The 12,410-nt window shown below is 37.4% G+C and overlaps 1 protein-coding gene across 5 annotated transcripts in view; it reads left to right on the top strand.

Moving 5' to 3' along the window:
• The window catches only part of COL11A1 (collagen type XI alpha 1 chain), a 131,754-nt gene that overhangs the window by 57,899 nt on the left and 61,445 nt on the right, over window positions 1–12,410 (top strand). For all 5 annotated transcript variants that reach the window (XM_053949936.1, XM_053949938.1, XM_053949935.1 and 2 more), the window contains 13 exons: window positions 47–100; window positions 214–267; window positions 847–900; window positions 4,296–4,349; window positions 4,465–4,509; window positions 5,854–5,907; window positions 5,988–6,032; window positions 6,462–6,515; window positions 6,982–7,026; window positions 8,168–8,221; window positions 10,314–10,358; window positions 11,895–11,948; window positions 12,029–12,073. In XM_053949936.1, coding sequence (XP_053805911.1) covers window positions 47–100; window positions 214–267; window positions 847–900; window positions 4,296–4,349; window positions 4,465–4,509; window positions 5,854–5,907; window positions 5,988–6,032; window positions 6,462–6,515; window positions 6,982–7,026; window positions 8,168–8,221; window positions 10,314–10,358; window positions 11,895–11,948; window positions 12,029–12,073 — 657 coding nt within the window. The remainder of the gene's footprint in view (window positions 1–46; window positions 101–213; window positions 268–846; window positions 901–4,295; window positions 4,350–4,464; window positions 4,510–5,853; window positions 5,908–5,987; window positions 6,033–6,461; window positions 6,516–6,981; window positions 7,027–8,167; window positions 8,222–10,313; window positions 10,359–11,894; window positions 11,949–12,028; window positions 12,074–12,410) is intronic.

Below are 12,410 nucleotides of genomic sequence, written 5' to 3'. Positions count from 1 at the left end.
TTGCTGACATTAATGGAATTCTAAATATTACCCTCTTTAAACACAGGGTCCTCGTGGTGTCCAAGGTGCCCCTGGTCCAAGTGGAAAAGCTGGCAAAAGGGTAGGTAGCATATAGATCAGTTCTGCTCTGGGTAAAGAGTTTTTGTTTAAATGTATTTAAATATGAATTGATTCCATTACATTTTCAAATGTTTACCCCTTTGGGTTTTTCAGGGACGTCCTGGAGCTGATGGTGCCAGAGGGATGCCAGGAGAACCTGGTGCAAAGGTAAATAATAATGAGACCTGAGGCTTTAGTTCAGTCTTGGAATGTGCTAGACAGATTTTATGTAGGTACCACAGTTTCATCCAGACCAACCCAAAATTCTCCTCTCAAGTGAAAATACTGAGGTTTCAGATAGCTGGGTCAGATGCAAGAGCTGAGAATGAATCATCCATTTAAAATATGGTAATTAATGGTAATTCCTAGTAGTCTGACTTTGAAGAAACTTGATTCTTGGGCATGATTTCTCTCTCTCTGAGTTAGTTTCTAGTTAAAGAATATCAGTAATAGTAAAGTCAGTTTTCCAATTGCAAAGTGCAGCTAGAATCAAGCTTTTCATTTAATTGTGAAAATTCTTTTTATAAATAGCATAACTACAGCACAGTGAAAAAGCTGTGGCATCTTCTCCTGCTACAATTTGTAAAATCAATTTTTGTGAGTTTGATCTATATGCTCAGCCCCGTGTGTTTCATTCAGTAACAGAAGTGTACGTACAACCCAAAAGTAGAAACTAAATTTTAGGGGAAGGCACTATTATTCAAACAATTTAACAATCATTTACTAAAGCTGTGATTTCTTTCCAAGGGTGACAGAGGATTTGATGGTCTTCCTGGCCTCCCTGGTGATAAAGGTAACCGGGTAAGAAGAAAAATATGTACATTTATACAACACCAAACTAATAGAGTCCCAGAAATAATTCATTATTCATTAAGAACAGCACTAAGGACTGAGGGAGAAGTTAAAATTATGTCAGTTTTTCACTTTACAAATAATAGCTGTACTATCAGGCAATGTATTCCTCATGAAACTTTTGAATAATATCAATCAATAGACAAAAATATATACAAATTTATAGTTTAAATATATTTGCAGAATTTAGATCACATCTTCAGCTAGGTTTTGCTCTATTTTTCTTAGTTCAGGAATTTGCCTGTTGGACTTAAAAGTCATTGGTCTAAAGAGTAATAGGGAGGAAATCAGCATGAAGTTTCTGTATCAGGATCATGCCAAATTTCAAGTTGCTTAGAAGTTTGCTCAAAAAAATGGATATGAATAATTTCAATTGCAAACTGAATTGTTTAGTGGGGCTTATTCCAACAATTGCAGCTTAAGAAAGCTCACAGTCAAGTCAGACAAATTAGGAAGATTTTTAGTAATATTTAAAACAACTAAAGTACTTGTTCCTTTTGTAGCAAGTCTATGGAACAAATCTATGGAATGAGACTTCATATTTCCCTATAAAGTGCAAAAATAATCAGAGCCAGGGATTTCTGCTTCAGATTATACTCTAATGTAGGTGCTAGCACCCTGCTGAGTGTCCCTCCTTTACTGTTGTCCTAGTAAGTGCAGTGCACCATGAAAGAAATAGTGAATGGGAATGTCATCAAAGCCATTTCCAAATGTGCTAAAGCTCAGTGGCTGAGGAATTATTACCTCACCTCACCCTTCAGTGGGTAAGCACAGTTGTACTTCCTAGAAAAGCTCAGTGGTGCTGGCTACCAGACCCTAATGTAGTTCTTTTTAATAGCATCTAAGGATACCCTTGAGTTCTGTTTGCAATGGATAAAGAACATCTGCTGTCATGAAGAATTTTTTTACTCCTCTTTCAGCATCCCTGTTTAGGTAAAGAGTGCAGAGCAGTCAGTGCATCCCATAATGGAAGCTCAGCGTGCTCAGCAGGCCAACAGCAGAGGGGGCTCGGCATTAAGCACTTGCCACCTGCACTTGGAGGGCTGAACAGAAATTTGGCCTATCAGGCACTATGTGTCTGCTTTCCAGCCTGGAAAGTACCTTCCAAGTAATAAAGAATTTTTTTTTCCAAATATTAATTTTTTTCCATATTTCCATCCCAAAATTAAAAATTTAGCACACATCTCCTCTCCTAAATCCCAAAATTAGAAAAATAAGTTTGGGCTTAAATTTTCAAAATAGTAATAAAAATAATGACTTATTTTCATATTCTTTCATCCCACTATTTAAAAATCACTACATTCTTGTGTTTCTATAGAAATCCTCTGTAAAAGTATGCACTATTGTCCTTGTGAAAACAGCTCAGTCCAAAGCCAGATAAGATAGTTATAGCTCTTGGAGTCTTATATATGTCTTATAGTGACAACATATAATGCAAATATTCAGCTCTCTTTGGCTTGCAATAATAAACACAGCAAGATAAGTGAAATTCTTCTATTGAAGTATTTAAACAGAAATACTTCAGCTGTAAAGATATATTTCAGCTGTATGTATGTATATTTCAGCTGTAAAAGAATCAACGTTGAAAAACCTAACTTTAGAGTAAAGTTTCAGGACTGATTTTAGAATTAGTAATATTGGACATATGAGTTGCAAAATGAATGTCTTGCTTAGGTTATGTCTCTGTCAAACACAAGTTTTCAGACAGGAGTTACTGAATGAGATTCTTGGACTTCCAATGTAGAGCAGATCACATTGCATGAAGACATATTTCTTTTAACCTCATTATCTGTAACTTTGAACTTTTCTTATTTAGGTTTACTAGATGCACAACTCTTCTTCAGTGTAAAGCAAGACACTTTAGACTTTTAAAACAGGCCCAAAGAAAAAGAAATTCAGGCTTTAAGACAACACTTGAAGGAAAGAAAAAGAGCTGAAAAACTGAATGCTGATAATGATAGGACGTTTTGTTCTTACTGAATGACAATACCAGGACACTGAATGCACACTCCTAATCTACATCTAAGCACCACATGACTGCAAGAAGAGAAAGGTAGCCCTTAAGGGGATGAACTATTTCAGGATTTGGAAGCCTAAGTCAGTCTTCACCTGGATATTAATTGGAAGCCAGAGGAAAGACCATGCCTTTCATGTGTCATCTTTCAGAAGTGTCATTTAACATGTAGAAAAACACATTCTCTAACTGCAAATAGCATAGAGTAGTTGCAGACCCTAGAAAAATACATGAATTGCTGTATGAATTCATCTTGAAGGTGTTAGAGAGCTGTTTATAAAATTTCACTTTCTCTTCCATGCTGGAGGAGGACAGAAAGGCAGTAGAATAAAGTCCTAATATCCCTAGTACTGGGGTATGTGCTCTGGGTGTATGAGGGTTATTTGAAATTCCCTAGGAAAGTTTGGAAGTGTAAAGAACAGAGCCACTGAACAGTGACTCCATATATCTCTACCTGAGTCCCAGCAGTGGTCAGGCTCCTTGGAGACACTGATAAAATTAAGGCAAACAGCATGAATACTTGGGTGTTGTCCAATGCCAGAAGGAAGTCACAGTCTCAAAGCCCGCTGCCCAGAAGGAGGTCAGTCAGTGGTGTTTGAGCTCTGTAGCACACTAGTTCTCTTTAGGAACTGGGAAAGAAAAATAAATCCGAAAAGTATGGTCCAGAGTCTACTGAAGTTCTGCATATACAGACTTGAAAAGCCCCAGCCTCTGAGGGGAAGTGTGGAGGTCTGGCTGCCTTCCAAAGCCTCAGACAAGCCAGTCCCAAGGCTCAGTAGCTGGTGCCAGGGTGCATGGTTCTGAAAGGTGGTTAGTAAATCTCTGTATATTCCTGGGCCCTGCAGCTGGTTTCTTAACTTCTGCCCCATGTACACATCTTATTTTACTGCACTAATGCTTTGTGTAGGGGAGACGGAAGGTGGTGATTAGACAAAGGAAAATATGGGTAACACTACCTTTTGTAGATGTAGCTTGTGTGTGTTCTGGGGCCAAAAATCACAGAATCACAGAATATTCTGAATTGGAAGGGACCCACAAGCATCACCAAGTCCAACTCTTGTTGCAGAGTGAAATTGTACAAATGCAAATCATTCATTGTTTCAAAAATGCTCATCTGTTCTTATACTAATGTAATGAAAGATTTTACTGAGTAAATTATTTTAATCAGTGATTTTACATACTTTAGAGATTTGTATCACTGTGTCAAGACATGTTTTGACACATTGAACTTCAGCTAACATATTTGTTTTCATTTCCCTTCCCATCCATTATTGTTTCCAGCAGCAGAAAGTTTCCAGCAGTTGTTTTAATGACTTTCCTTATCCTACAGGGAGACCGTGGCCCACAGGGACCTCCTGGCTTACCTGGTGAAGATGGATCAAGAGTAAGTTGCTGTTCACACAGGAAAATCTAGAGTGAATCCTCATATAATGGAAATAAGGTCATGATAAATGTTTTTTTTTTTTTCCTAAAACTTGTTTCCTTTTGCACAAAAACAGGGAGAAGATGGGGAAGTTGGACCAAGAGGTCTCCCAGGTGAAGCTGTAAGCAATTCTTTCTTATTCTTCTGCTTCTGTTACAAACAAAAGTCACATTCAGATATTTTTCCAATCTATTGAACTATTCTGAATTGCAGGTATAAAAATTATTTCACATGTTTGCATATAGAGAATACTGTTTCTGGCTGAAAAGCAAACAATTGGAATGTTTTGTTTAGGGTTGAAACTCCACTTACAGGATTAGAATTAAGTCAAGGACATATCTAGCTAAGTATGTACAACTTCCAGAATCACAAATGGTATTTCTTAGCCAACTGTGTAAAATCAGTAACTGCTGTCTTTGATACATAGGAATACAGCCAAGCCCCTGTTGCTTCTAAACTGTTACCTAAATATCTACTTATTAGAAAGTAAGGTGTGGGTTCTCTTATTTCACGCTACCATGCTTCATTGTGTATTTTACACTTGTTTCACATACAGAATTTCCACTCCTGTCAGTTGGAATTCTGCAGGTGCTGTCACTGCAGAACAGAGTTCTGCATTGCAGGCAAGAAATCAAGCCTCAAAAGGAGAATTTTACCCTAAATGTCTGGTCTACTGCTGCCTACTCACGAAGTATAAAGACCTTGCTATAGTCAGAGTCAGTGATTTGTGACTATACCATACATGAGGAGACTGGAGACTCGTTCTGCCTACTTTAGCAGCAAAATATGAATGATGACACAATAATGAAAACTCCTACTTATTCACATTGTATAGAATGAAAAGATTATGTTATAGACTAAAATCTTGTTCAGCTTATTGATGAACTATCCATTGGTCTTTTGTGAAAGTTTTTAGGGATAAGAGCAAAAAATCTAATTTTTGTTTCCAGAATGTCTTGTATTTATTGTAATAAAGTTGCTAGCGATTTTTAATTACTTATTGGATCCTTACTACAGATAAAAACATCATTTTGTACTTAGGATAGTAGTATAGAGTATGACACACCATCATGTTTTCAAAAGAAAGGAATACAAATATGTATATTACTGTTCAGGTCAGACCTTCAGGCCAAGACACAGCTGAAATTTTAGTGGAAGATGCTCTGCCAGTGTTTTGCACCAGGAAATACAAATATCAGTCTCCCACCTTTCTCTGAAATGACCATACAGAGGTTAAAACAAAGCTTGCCCTTACACTGACATCCTGTTCAGAAATATAGTGCCCTTGAGGAAAATCTGTTATCAGTGAATTTTTCCCTTTCTTCTTTTCTTTCTTTCTAAACACCCATGTTGCTTTCCCTTCGTCCTTCCTACTCCTTATTCCATTCCTCAGCCAGTCCTGCTCACAGCATTTCTGTTCATAAAAAAATCATGCAGGTGTCAATAAGGGTTTCTTCTCTTGCAGGGTCCACGGGGATTACTGGGCCCCAGAGGAACACCCGGGCCCCCTGGACAACCTGTACGTATGAGCTGTCGAGTATTTCCAGTTTCCAGAAGGAAAAAAGGAAGTCCACTGAAAATTTCTCTTGTTTGTTGTAGGGCATTGCAGGTATTGATGGACCTTCAGGCCCAAAGGGAAACATGGTAAGTAAGTAAATTGGGAATTAGAAAGATTCTGAGAATGCTTTCCACATTCTCTCATCCCTGCAACTATGCCATCCCTTCCATTTAATTAAACTTTTATGTCAACTATTTGGATTCATTATGATTTTAGATGGAAAAGACAAGGCTTCTATTACTTTTTCAGCCAAAAGCCCTGACCATGCTTTCTCTCAGACTCCTTTAGCACCATGGACTCCAGTGCTCAGGTCCTATGTGTGGGCTGTTATTCTCTGTTAAAGAAAAGGTCATGATAATAATTAGCATAAAAAAATTTCATACTGGAGAGAAAGTTGCTGCTAGACTTTAAAGAAGGAGGAACAAAGATGAGTTTGTACTCCTTTTAGTCCTGACAATGAAGATCTGTAGTGCAGAAATGCAAACCTAATGCCCTGCTACTTTTTTGCATGCTAGGGTCCTCAAGGGGAACCAGGACCTCCTGGTCAGCAAGGAATTCCAGGCCCACAAGTAAGTGTAAAAGAACTCTCAAGAAATACGATGTAATGTGCAGCAAATGTTTAATAAATGGAAATTACTAAAAGGTTAGCTTTGCATGTGCAAAACCGATAAAGCTTCAAGGATTTTATAAATAATGCTGCAAATGTGCTGAGGGCAGTGGCAGCAGAGTTTTCAAGTAAGTTTTCAGAGGGATTTTTCATTCAGGAGAAAAATGACTCATTCAGTGTTCCTGGAATGCTGTAGGAATGGCCACACCTGGAGGAGGGTTCTGAATAGGATCTTGTTACAGACCTACTGCCAGAATAGTGGCTTGTGCAAAAGACTCGCACAAAACTCCTGACCTAACTTGTAAGGGGGGAAAAAAAAGCCACTTCTATTTGCCCGTGTGTTGAAACAGATTAATGAGAGACCTTTAGTAGGGTGAATGTATGTACATTGTTCTCCCTGGTTTCTCACACTGGCTTCTTTCTAACAGGGGCTTCCTGGTCCTCAAGGTCCTATTGGGCCTCCTGGTGAAAAAGTAAGTTACAGCATTATTTTGTTACTTCACAGTCAGTTCTGTGCCACAACCTTCTTTATCAGCTTGAGGGCTTTGCTGTCTTTTATGGAATAGTAAGCTAAATTTAAATATTAGATCTTCCTGAAATCATCAATAAATGAATAACCAATGAATACCCAATGGCTTTCCTCTCATATATCCTTGTTCACAAGCATAACTTCCTCCCTTTATTTTGGATTAATTTTGTGTTATTATCTTCAGAATCCTGTCTACAATATTAAACAATTTGTACTTGTAGGTTACTTAATTTCACAGCAAGTTGCAAAAATTATTTTTCCTATTCTCTTTTTTATAACACAGTTTTACCTATTCAAGTCTGATTCTGTTCTTTTTTCAAGGATTATATTATGACATAACTCTGCAGTGTAATTGGCATACTGTAGTGTCCTTTGGTGGCTTTTTCCTCATCTGTTTGCACAAGTTCTTGTGGCTTGAAACCTGTCTTTATTCATTTCAAACATGTCACTATTGAATTTTATGCTGATTTTTTATTCTCTCCTTTTTGCTGAATTCCTGCTCAATTCATTCTTTGATTTTTCTCCTCTTCACTGTTCACTCTATTCTTTTGGAAAAATTAATACTTTTTACCTGTCAGTGTGCTTAAGTATTATTCTAGCAAAATGGACAAGCCCCATGATATCTGCAGTTCCTAGGCTTTCACAAAGGCATACCAGGCCTTTCAGCTATGAGCACTGGAGTTCTGTACCCTGCACTCTTTGCCTCTTGAACTTGTTGATAACTTTCATTGGTGAATCCTTTTATTCCTGAAATTCTAAATAGTACTTAATTTTGTACATTGGAGAACTCTTCCCCACTTTGTGTTATGCGTGTGCATGTTCATAGGGTAATTCCTGAAGCCTGTTCTCAGGCAAGCATCTCATTTAAAATTATGGATTATTTTTGTAGGCTAAAGATTGTAAGAACTGGCCTTACATCTGGTATGAAAGTGTCATTCTGGCTTCAGTTTTATTTTTGTCATATCCCTGATATCCATATCAAGGGACTTGGGTATGACTGCATCTTATGTCCTTAGCTCTTAGGGTCACATGTGTTGGACATGTTTGCTATTGTTTTTAAGATGTGTGTCTGTTACTGCATTTAGGGACCACAAGGCAAGCCTGGCCTTCCTGGCCTTCCCGGTTCTGATGGGCCTCCTGTAAGTAAATAAATACTTAATCCTTTGAATGTTTAACTGCTTTTACTAAGTGATAAATACTTCTAGATACCTGAGTTACAAAAATAAAATGGAGGGGGAAAGCAATGGTAGTCCTAGCTGGCAACAGCATTATACAATCCATCTAAATTCCCTATATCATTTGAGCTGTTAAAATAAAGAGAATTACATTTTTGAAGCAGCTGCTAAAAACATCTGTGGGCTTTTAAAATGTGGTCCCAGATGTTGAAATGTCTCTGCAACATCTTCAGGGATGCGTAAATAACCTACTAACACACAAAGGGCCAAATACTGGTCCACTGTATCCTACCATGTCAGTCTGGCAGAGCAAATCACCTGTAAAAATGTTCACCACTTGTTCTCTGAGGAAACATAGAACAGACTACATCTTTCTCAGTTTCCTGACTTAAGGTGCATATTATGTGTTTAAGGTGCTTCTTGCATTGTCTAGACTGGGACATATCTAAGCCAAACATTGTGATTGCCAAGAAATTCAGCTTCACTGTGAGGCTGCAATCTGTCACGTGAACAGAGTGTAACCACTTGAGCAGCTAGCTTAGGCATTCAGCTTAAATGGAACCATTGGCCATAATGGCATGCCCATACACTTGTTTTCTTGCAGCAAAAACATACTTTTTTTAATACCATTAAGAGCCTTTAGACAATGTTATTTCTGAGACCTTGTCTATCCTCCCCATGCAGTTGTCCCTTACAATTTTTCTTTTAGGTGAAATCTGCATTTCTTAAACCTGACTTTTAGCAAGGTTTAACAAGGTCACTGCAAATATATTGCAAATACAGAACTGTTCCCAGGGCTCTCACAATCTAGCCTTTTACCTGCCAAAGTACCAATTTAGTGGAGAATGTTAAGTGTGCAATGATTGTCCAGCTGAGTGTATCTTGAATCATTGTCTAAACATTTGAATTTTTCCCCTTATCCCTTCCTGTCTGCTGGAACCAATGTTAATTTCCAAACACAAGCATTATTTGTCATCTGCATCTTGTTAAACCTTCAAAGCAGGGGGGAAATGCTGCAAGAGATAATCAGGTGTCAGCACAGGTCTGTACATGACACTGACCCCTGCTGTGGCGGGTCGATCCCAGTCAGCAGCCAAATACCCACCTACTCACTGGCCCACTCCTCCCACAGCAGGGGAGGGCACTGAATCACAAGGGGAAAAGCAAGAAAGCTCCTGGGCTGAGGTAACAACAGCTTAATAAGTGGAACAAAGCTATGCACACAAGCAAAATAAAATAAGGGATTCATTCACTGCTGCCAATCTGCAGGCAGCCACTTGCTGGGAAGTTGGTTATGAATGTCCTCCTTCCTCGTCCTTTCCATGAGCTTTTATTACTGAGTATGACATCATATTGTATGGAATATTTCCCCTGTCAATGTGGAACAGTGTCCCAGCTGTGTCCCCTCACAACTCCGTGCCCTCCTGCAGCCTAGTCAAAATTATTTTTTAATCTTCAGTTTCATTAAATTGCCTTTAAATTTTGTAATTTAAGTGCAAATTTTGTGAGAAAGGAAAACAGTGGATTGGCTAATGTTTTGAGTGCTGTAGTATTAACCTCAGTGATATAAATCAAAGTCTAAAATGTAAATTTATGTTGTTTAAAAAGCAAGTCCGAGTTTAGAACAAAGACATAGAATGTTGAAACTAGATCAGCCTTCTTTTGAATCTTTGATAAATTCTGTAATTTAAAAAATATTTTTAGGAATATCTTTACGCTACAAAATAAATCCCCCTTGTTTCAAACTCAAAGGTGAGAGTCTCTTACATTAAAAGCCTCTTACTGCTGAAATAGTAATTAAACTAAAGGACTGGTCAGCATATTCCTGAAAATATTGACATGAATGTAACTATTGTCTAGTTTCTCCTTTGTTATCTAAATCGTAGTGGTATTGAAAGTAAAACCTTTCCTAAAAATTTTGTGTGTCTATTCTAATACAAAATAAATGTGATTTATGACCTGAAATTCAAAAGTTTAAATAATTGTGTTTTTATAATAAAATGTCACTCCTTAAAAATTATTGCTTTTCAAATCAGATACATTTCTTTTAAAACAGGGTCACCCTGGCAAAGAGGGTCAGTCTGGAGATAAAGGTGCATTGGTGAGTTTTTAAACTTTTCCATTTATTTACATAGATTTCAAGAAAACTTTTGGCAGTTTTTCATCTTTATGACACATTTGTCAAATTTGTTGCTAACAAGAGCTATTTAAGAAAACAATAGACACCTCTGGCACATTTAAAACATCTTTTCACAGACAAACATATATATTAAAAATATTAGAGATTATAAATAATATAAAAATTATTCTTTTAAAGTAAAACTCATCTTGGAGTTGGTGGAGTGCCAATGAAAAGTTGCACACATTTCATACAAGCAACTTGAAGATATTTTGAGTTTTCAATTCTGTTGTATGGAGTACTCACAAGCGTTCTTCAGAACTTGCTTTTTTTTGAAGGTATAAAACTACATGCAGAGACCATGCATTTTTTAGGTGAAAGGGTCTTGGAGCTCCATACAGTGTTCTACTTACTCAGTATTGACCCTTATTTATCCAGAATAGCACCCTTTATAGCACCTGAATTCAGTTTCAGTTTTCAGGGGCAATACTAAAAGGTTGTATCCTGGATGGCAGGATGAGTGAATTAATAGAACATTTCAGAAAGTACAGCACCACTAACATCAGCATATTATATTTGTCAGACACGTTGTTATCTGTAAAAGATATGCATCCTGATTTCTTAAGATAAATTTTACACACAGCATTTATGTTTTGAAAGTCCAGGCACGTTGCCATCTGCCAGTTCTTATGTCTTTTGAATTTACTGATCCATTTCAGCCAAATTTGATAGAAAGTTCAGTTTCTCAGAGATGTTAACAGTCCAAAGGTTTTGTGAAAAGACACATTGGAGAGAGGAAAAAGACTCTTTCATTGTCCCCATTAGTAAAAGTTCTTGTTATCTGTCTTTCCCAAACATGGGAGAATCAGCAGAGCAGCTCAGAGGTATAATGTTTCCAGGCTTCCTGGCTTCCACCCTTCACGGAACTCAGTTTCTCTAGGCCCTGCCATCAGGTTGCATAGATCCAAGCTGAACATCATTAAAATACTCAACAAAATATAACTAAAATAATCCAGGCACCAGTCAGTAGTGGTAGCACCATGAGCCTTTTAGCTTCTGGGCTTGGGATGTCATTTTTGTTCTTTGTTTTTAACACCATGTTTTTTTGTTATTCCCATTATTTTGGTCTCTATTTTTGACTTGTGTCATCATCATAATTAGCCTATAAATTTTCTCCAATAAAACACCACTGGCTTCTTAATGGCATATATTTTTTGTTTCTGATTGTTTGTTCCTTTTTACAATTACCATTGTTTCAGATAATTTATATTATGGATAGATGGTTCCCAAATATAAAAGTTAAATCCAAGTTCATAATTAGTTCACAATTCTATTAATAGTTTATAGTGACATTGAATGGTGCTTTTTAATGCCTTAACTTTTCTTAGTGGCAGGCAGCCCAGTGTTATTTTGCTGTCTTATCCATTATACTGAAAGAATAAGGATTTGATTCTGAAGAGAACTGCTTGCTAACCAAAAACTGTACAAACAAATGTTCTTTGCTTCAATGTATTTTAGGGGCCTCCAGGTCCTCAGGGTCCAATTGGATATCCAGGTCCTCGTGGTGTAAAGGTAAGATTTAATTATTGGATTCCTCCTCTCACATCTTTTGAATATATGCATGTGGGTAATCCTTTATATTCTTCCTTTAGGGTGCTGATGGTGTACGTGGACTCAAGGGATCCAAAGGTGAAAAGGTAAATCTGACTGCAGTTAATTCTTTTCCCTTTTTACACTGCAGCCTCTTCTGTCTCCTTCACTGCAGTGTGCTTTATCTCACAGCAGTGAGTTTATTTTTGCCTTTTCCTAAAGGCATATCAAGTCCAGTGCCTAAATCAGTGACCTTCATGGTTATTTACACCAGTACTAAGTGAATATAAAACCTTCAGTTATTAGAATGGTTTTCAATCCTCTTTGCACCAGTTTAGGTAACTTCTCTCTAAAGTGGCCTTGAGTAGAGAATTAGAAATCCCCTCTCTTATTAATAGATACTGTAGTGGATATTGAGAGGCTTGTGCATCATAGAGATTTGCA

The sequence above is a fragment of the Vidua chalybeata genome, chromosome 9, assembly GCF_026979565.1.
Source record: "Vidua chalybeata isolate OUT-0048 chromosome 9, bVidCha1 merged haplotype, whole genome shotgun sequence".
NCBI lineage: Eukaryota > Metazoa > Chordata > Aves > Passeriformes > Viduidae > Vidua > Vidua chalybeata.
Note: the sequence above shows the minus strand (reverse complement) of the source record. Positions and strands in the feature narration are given on the sequence as shown.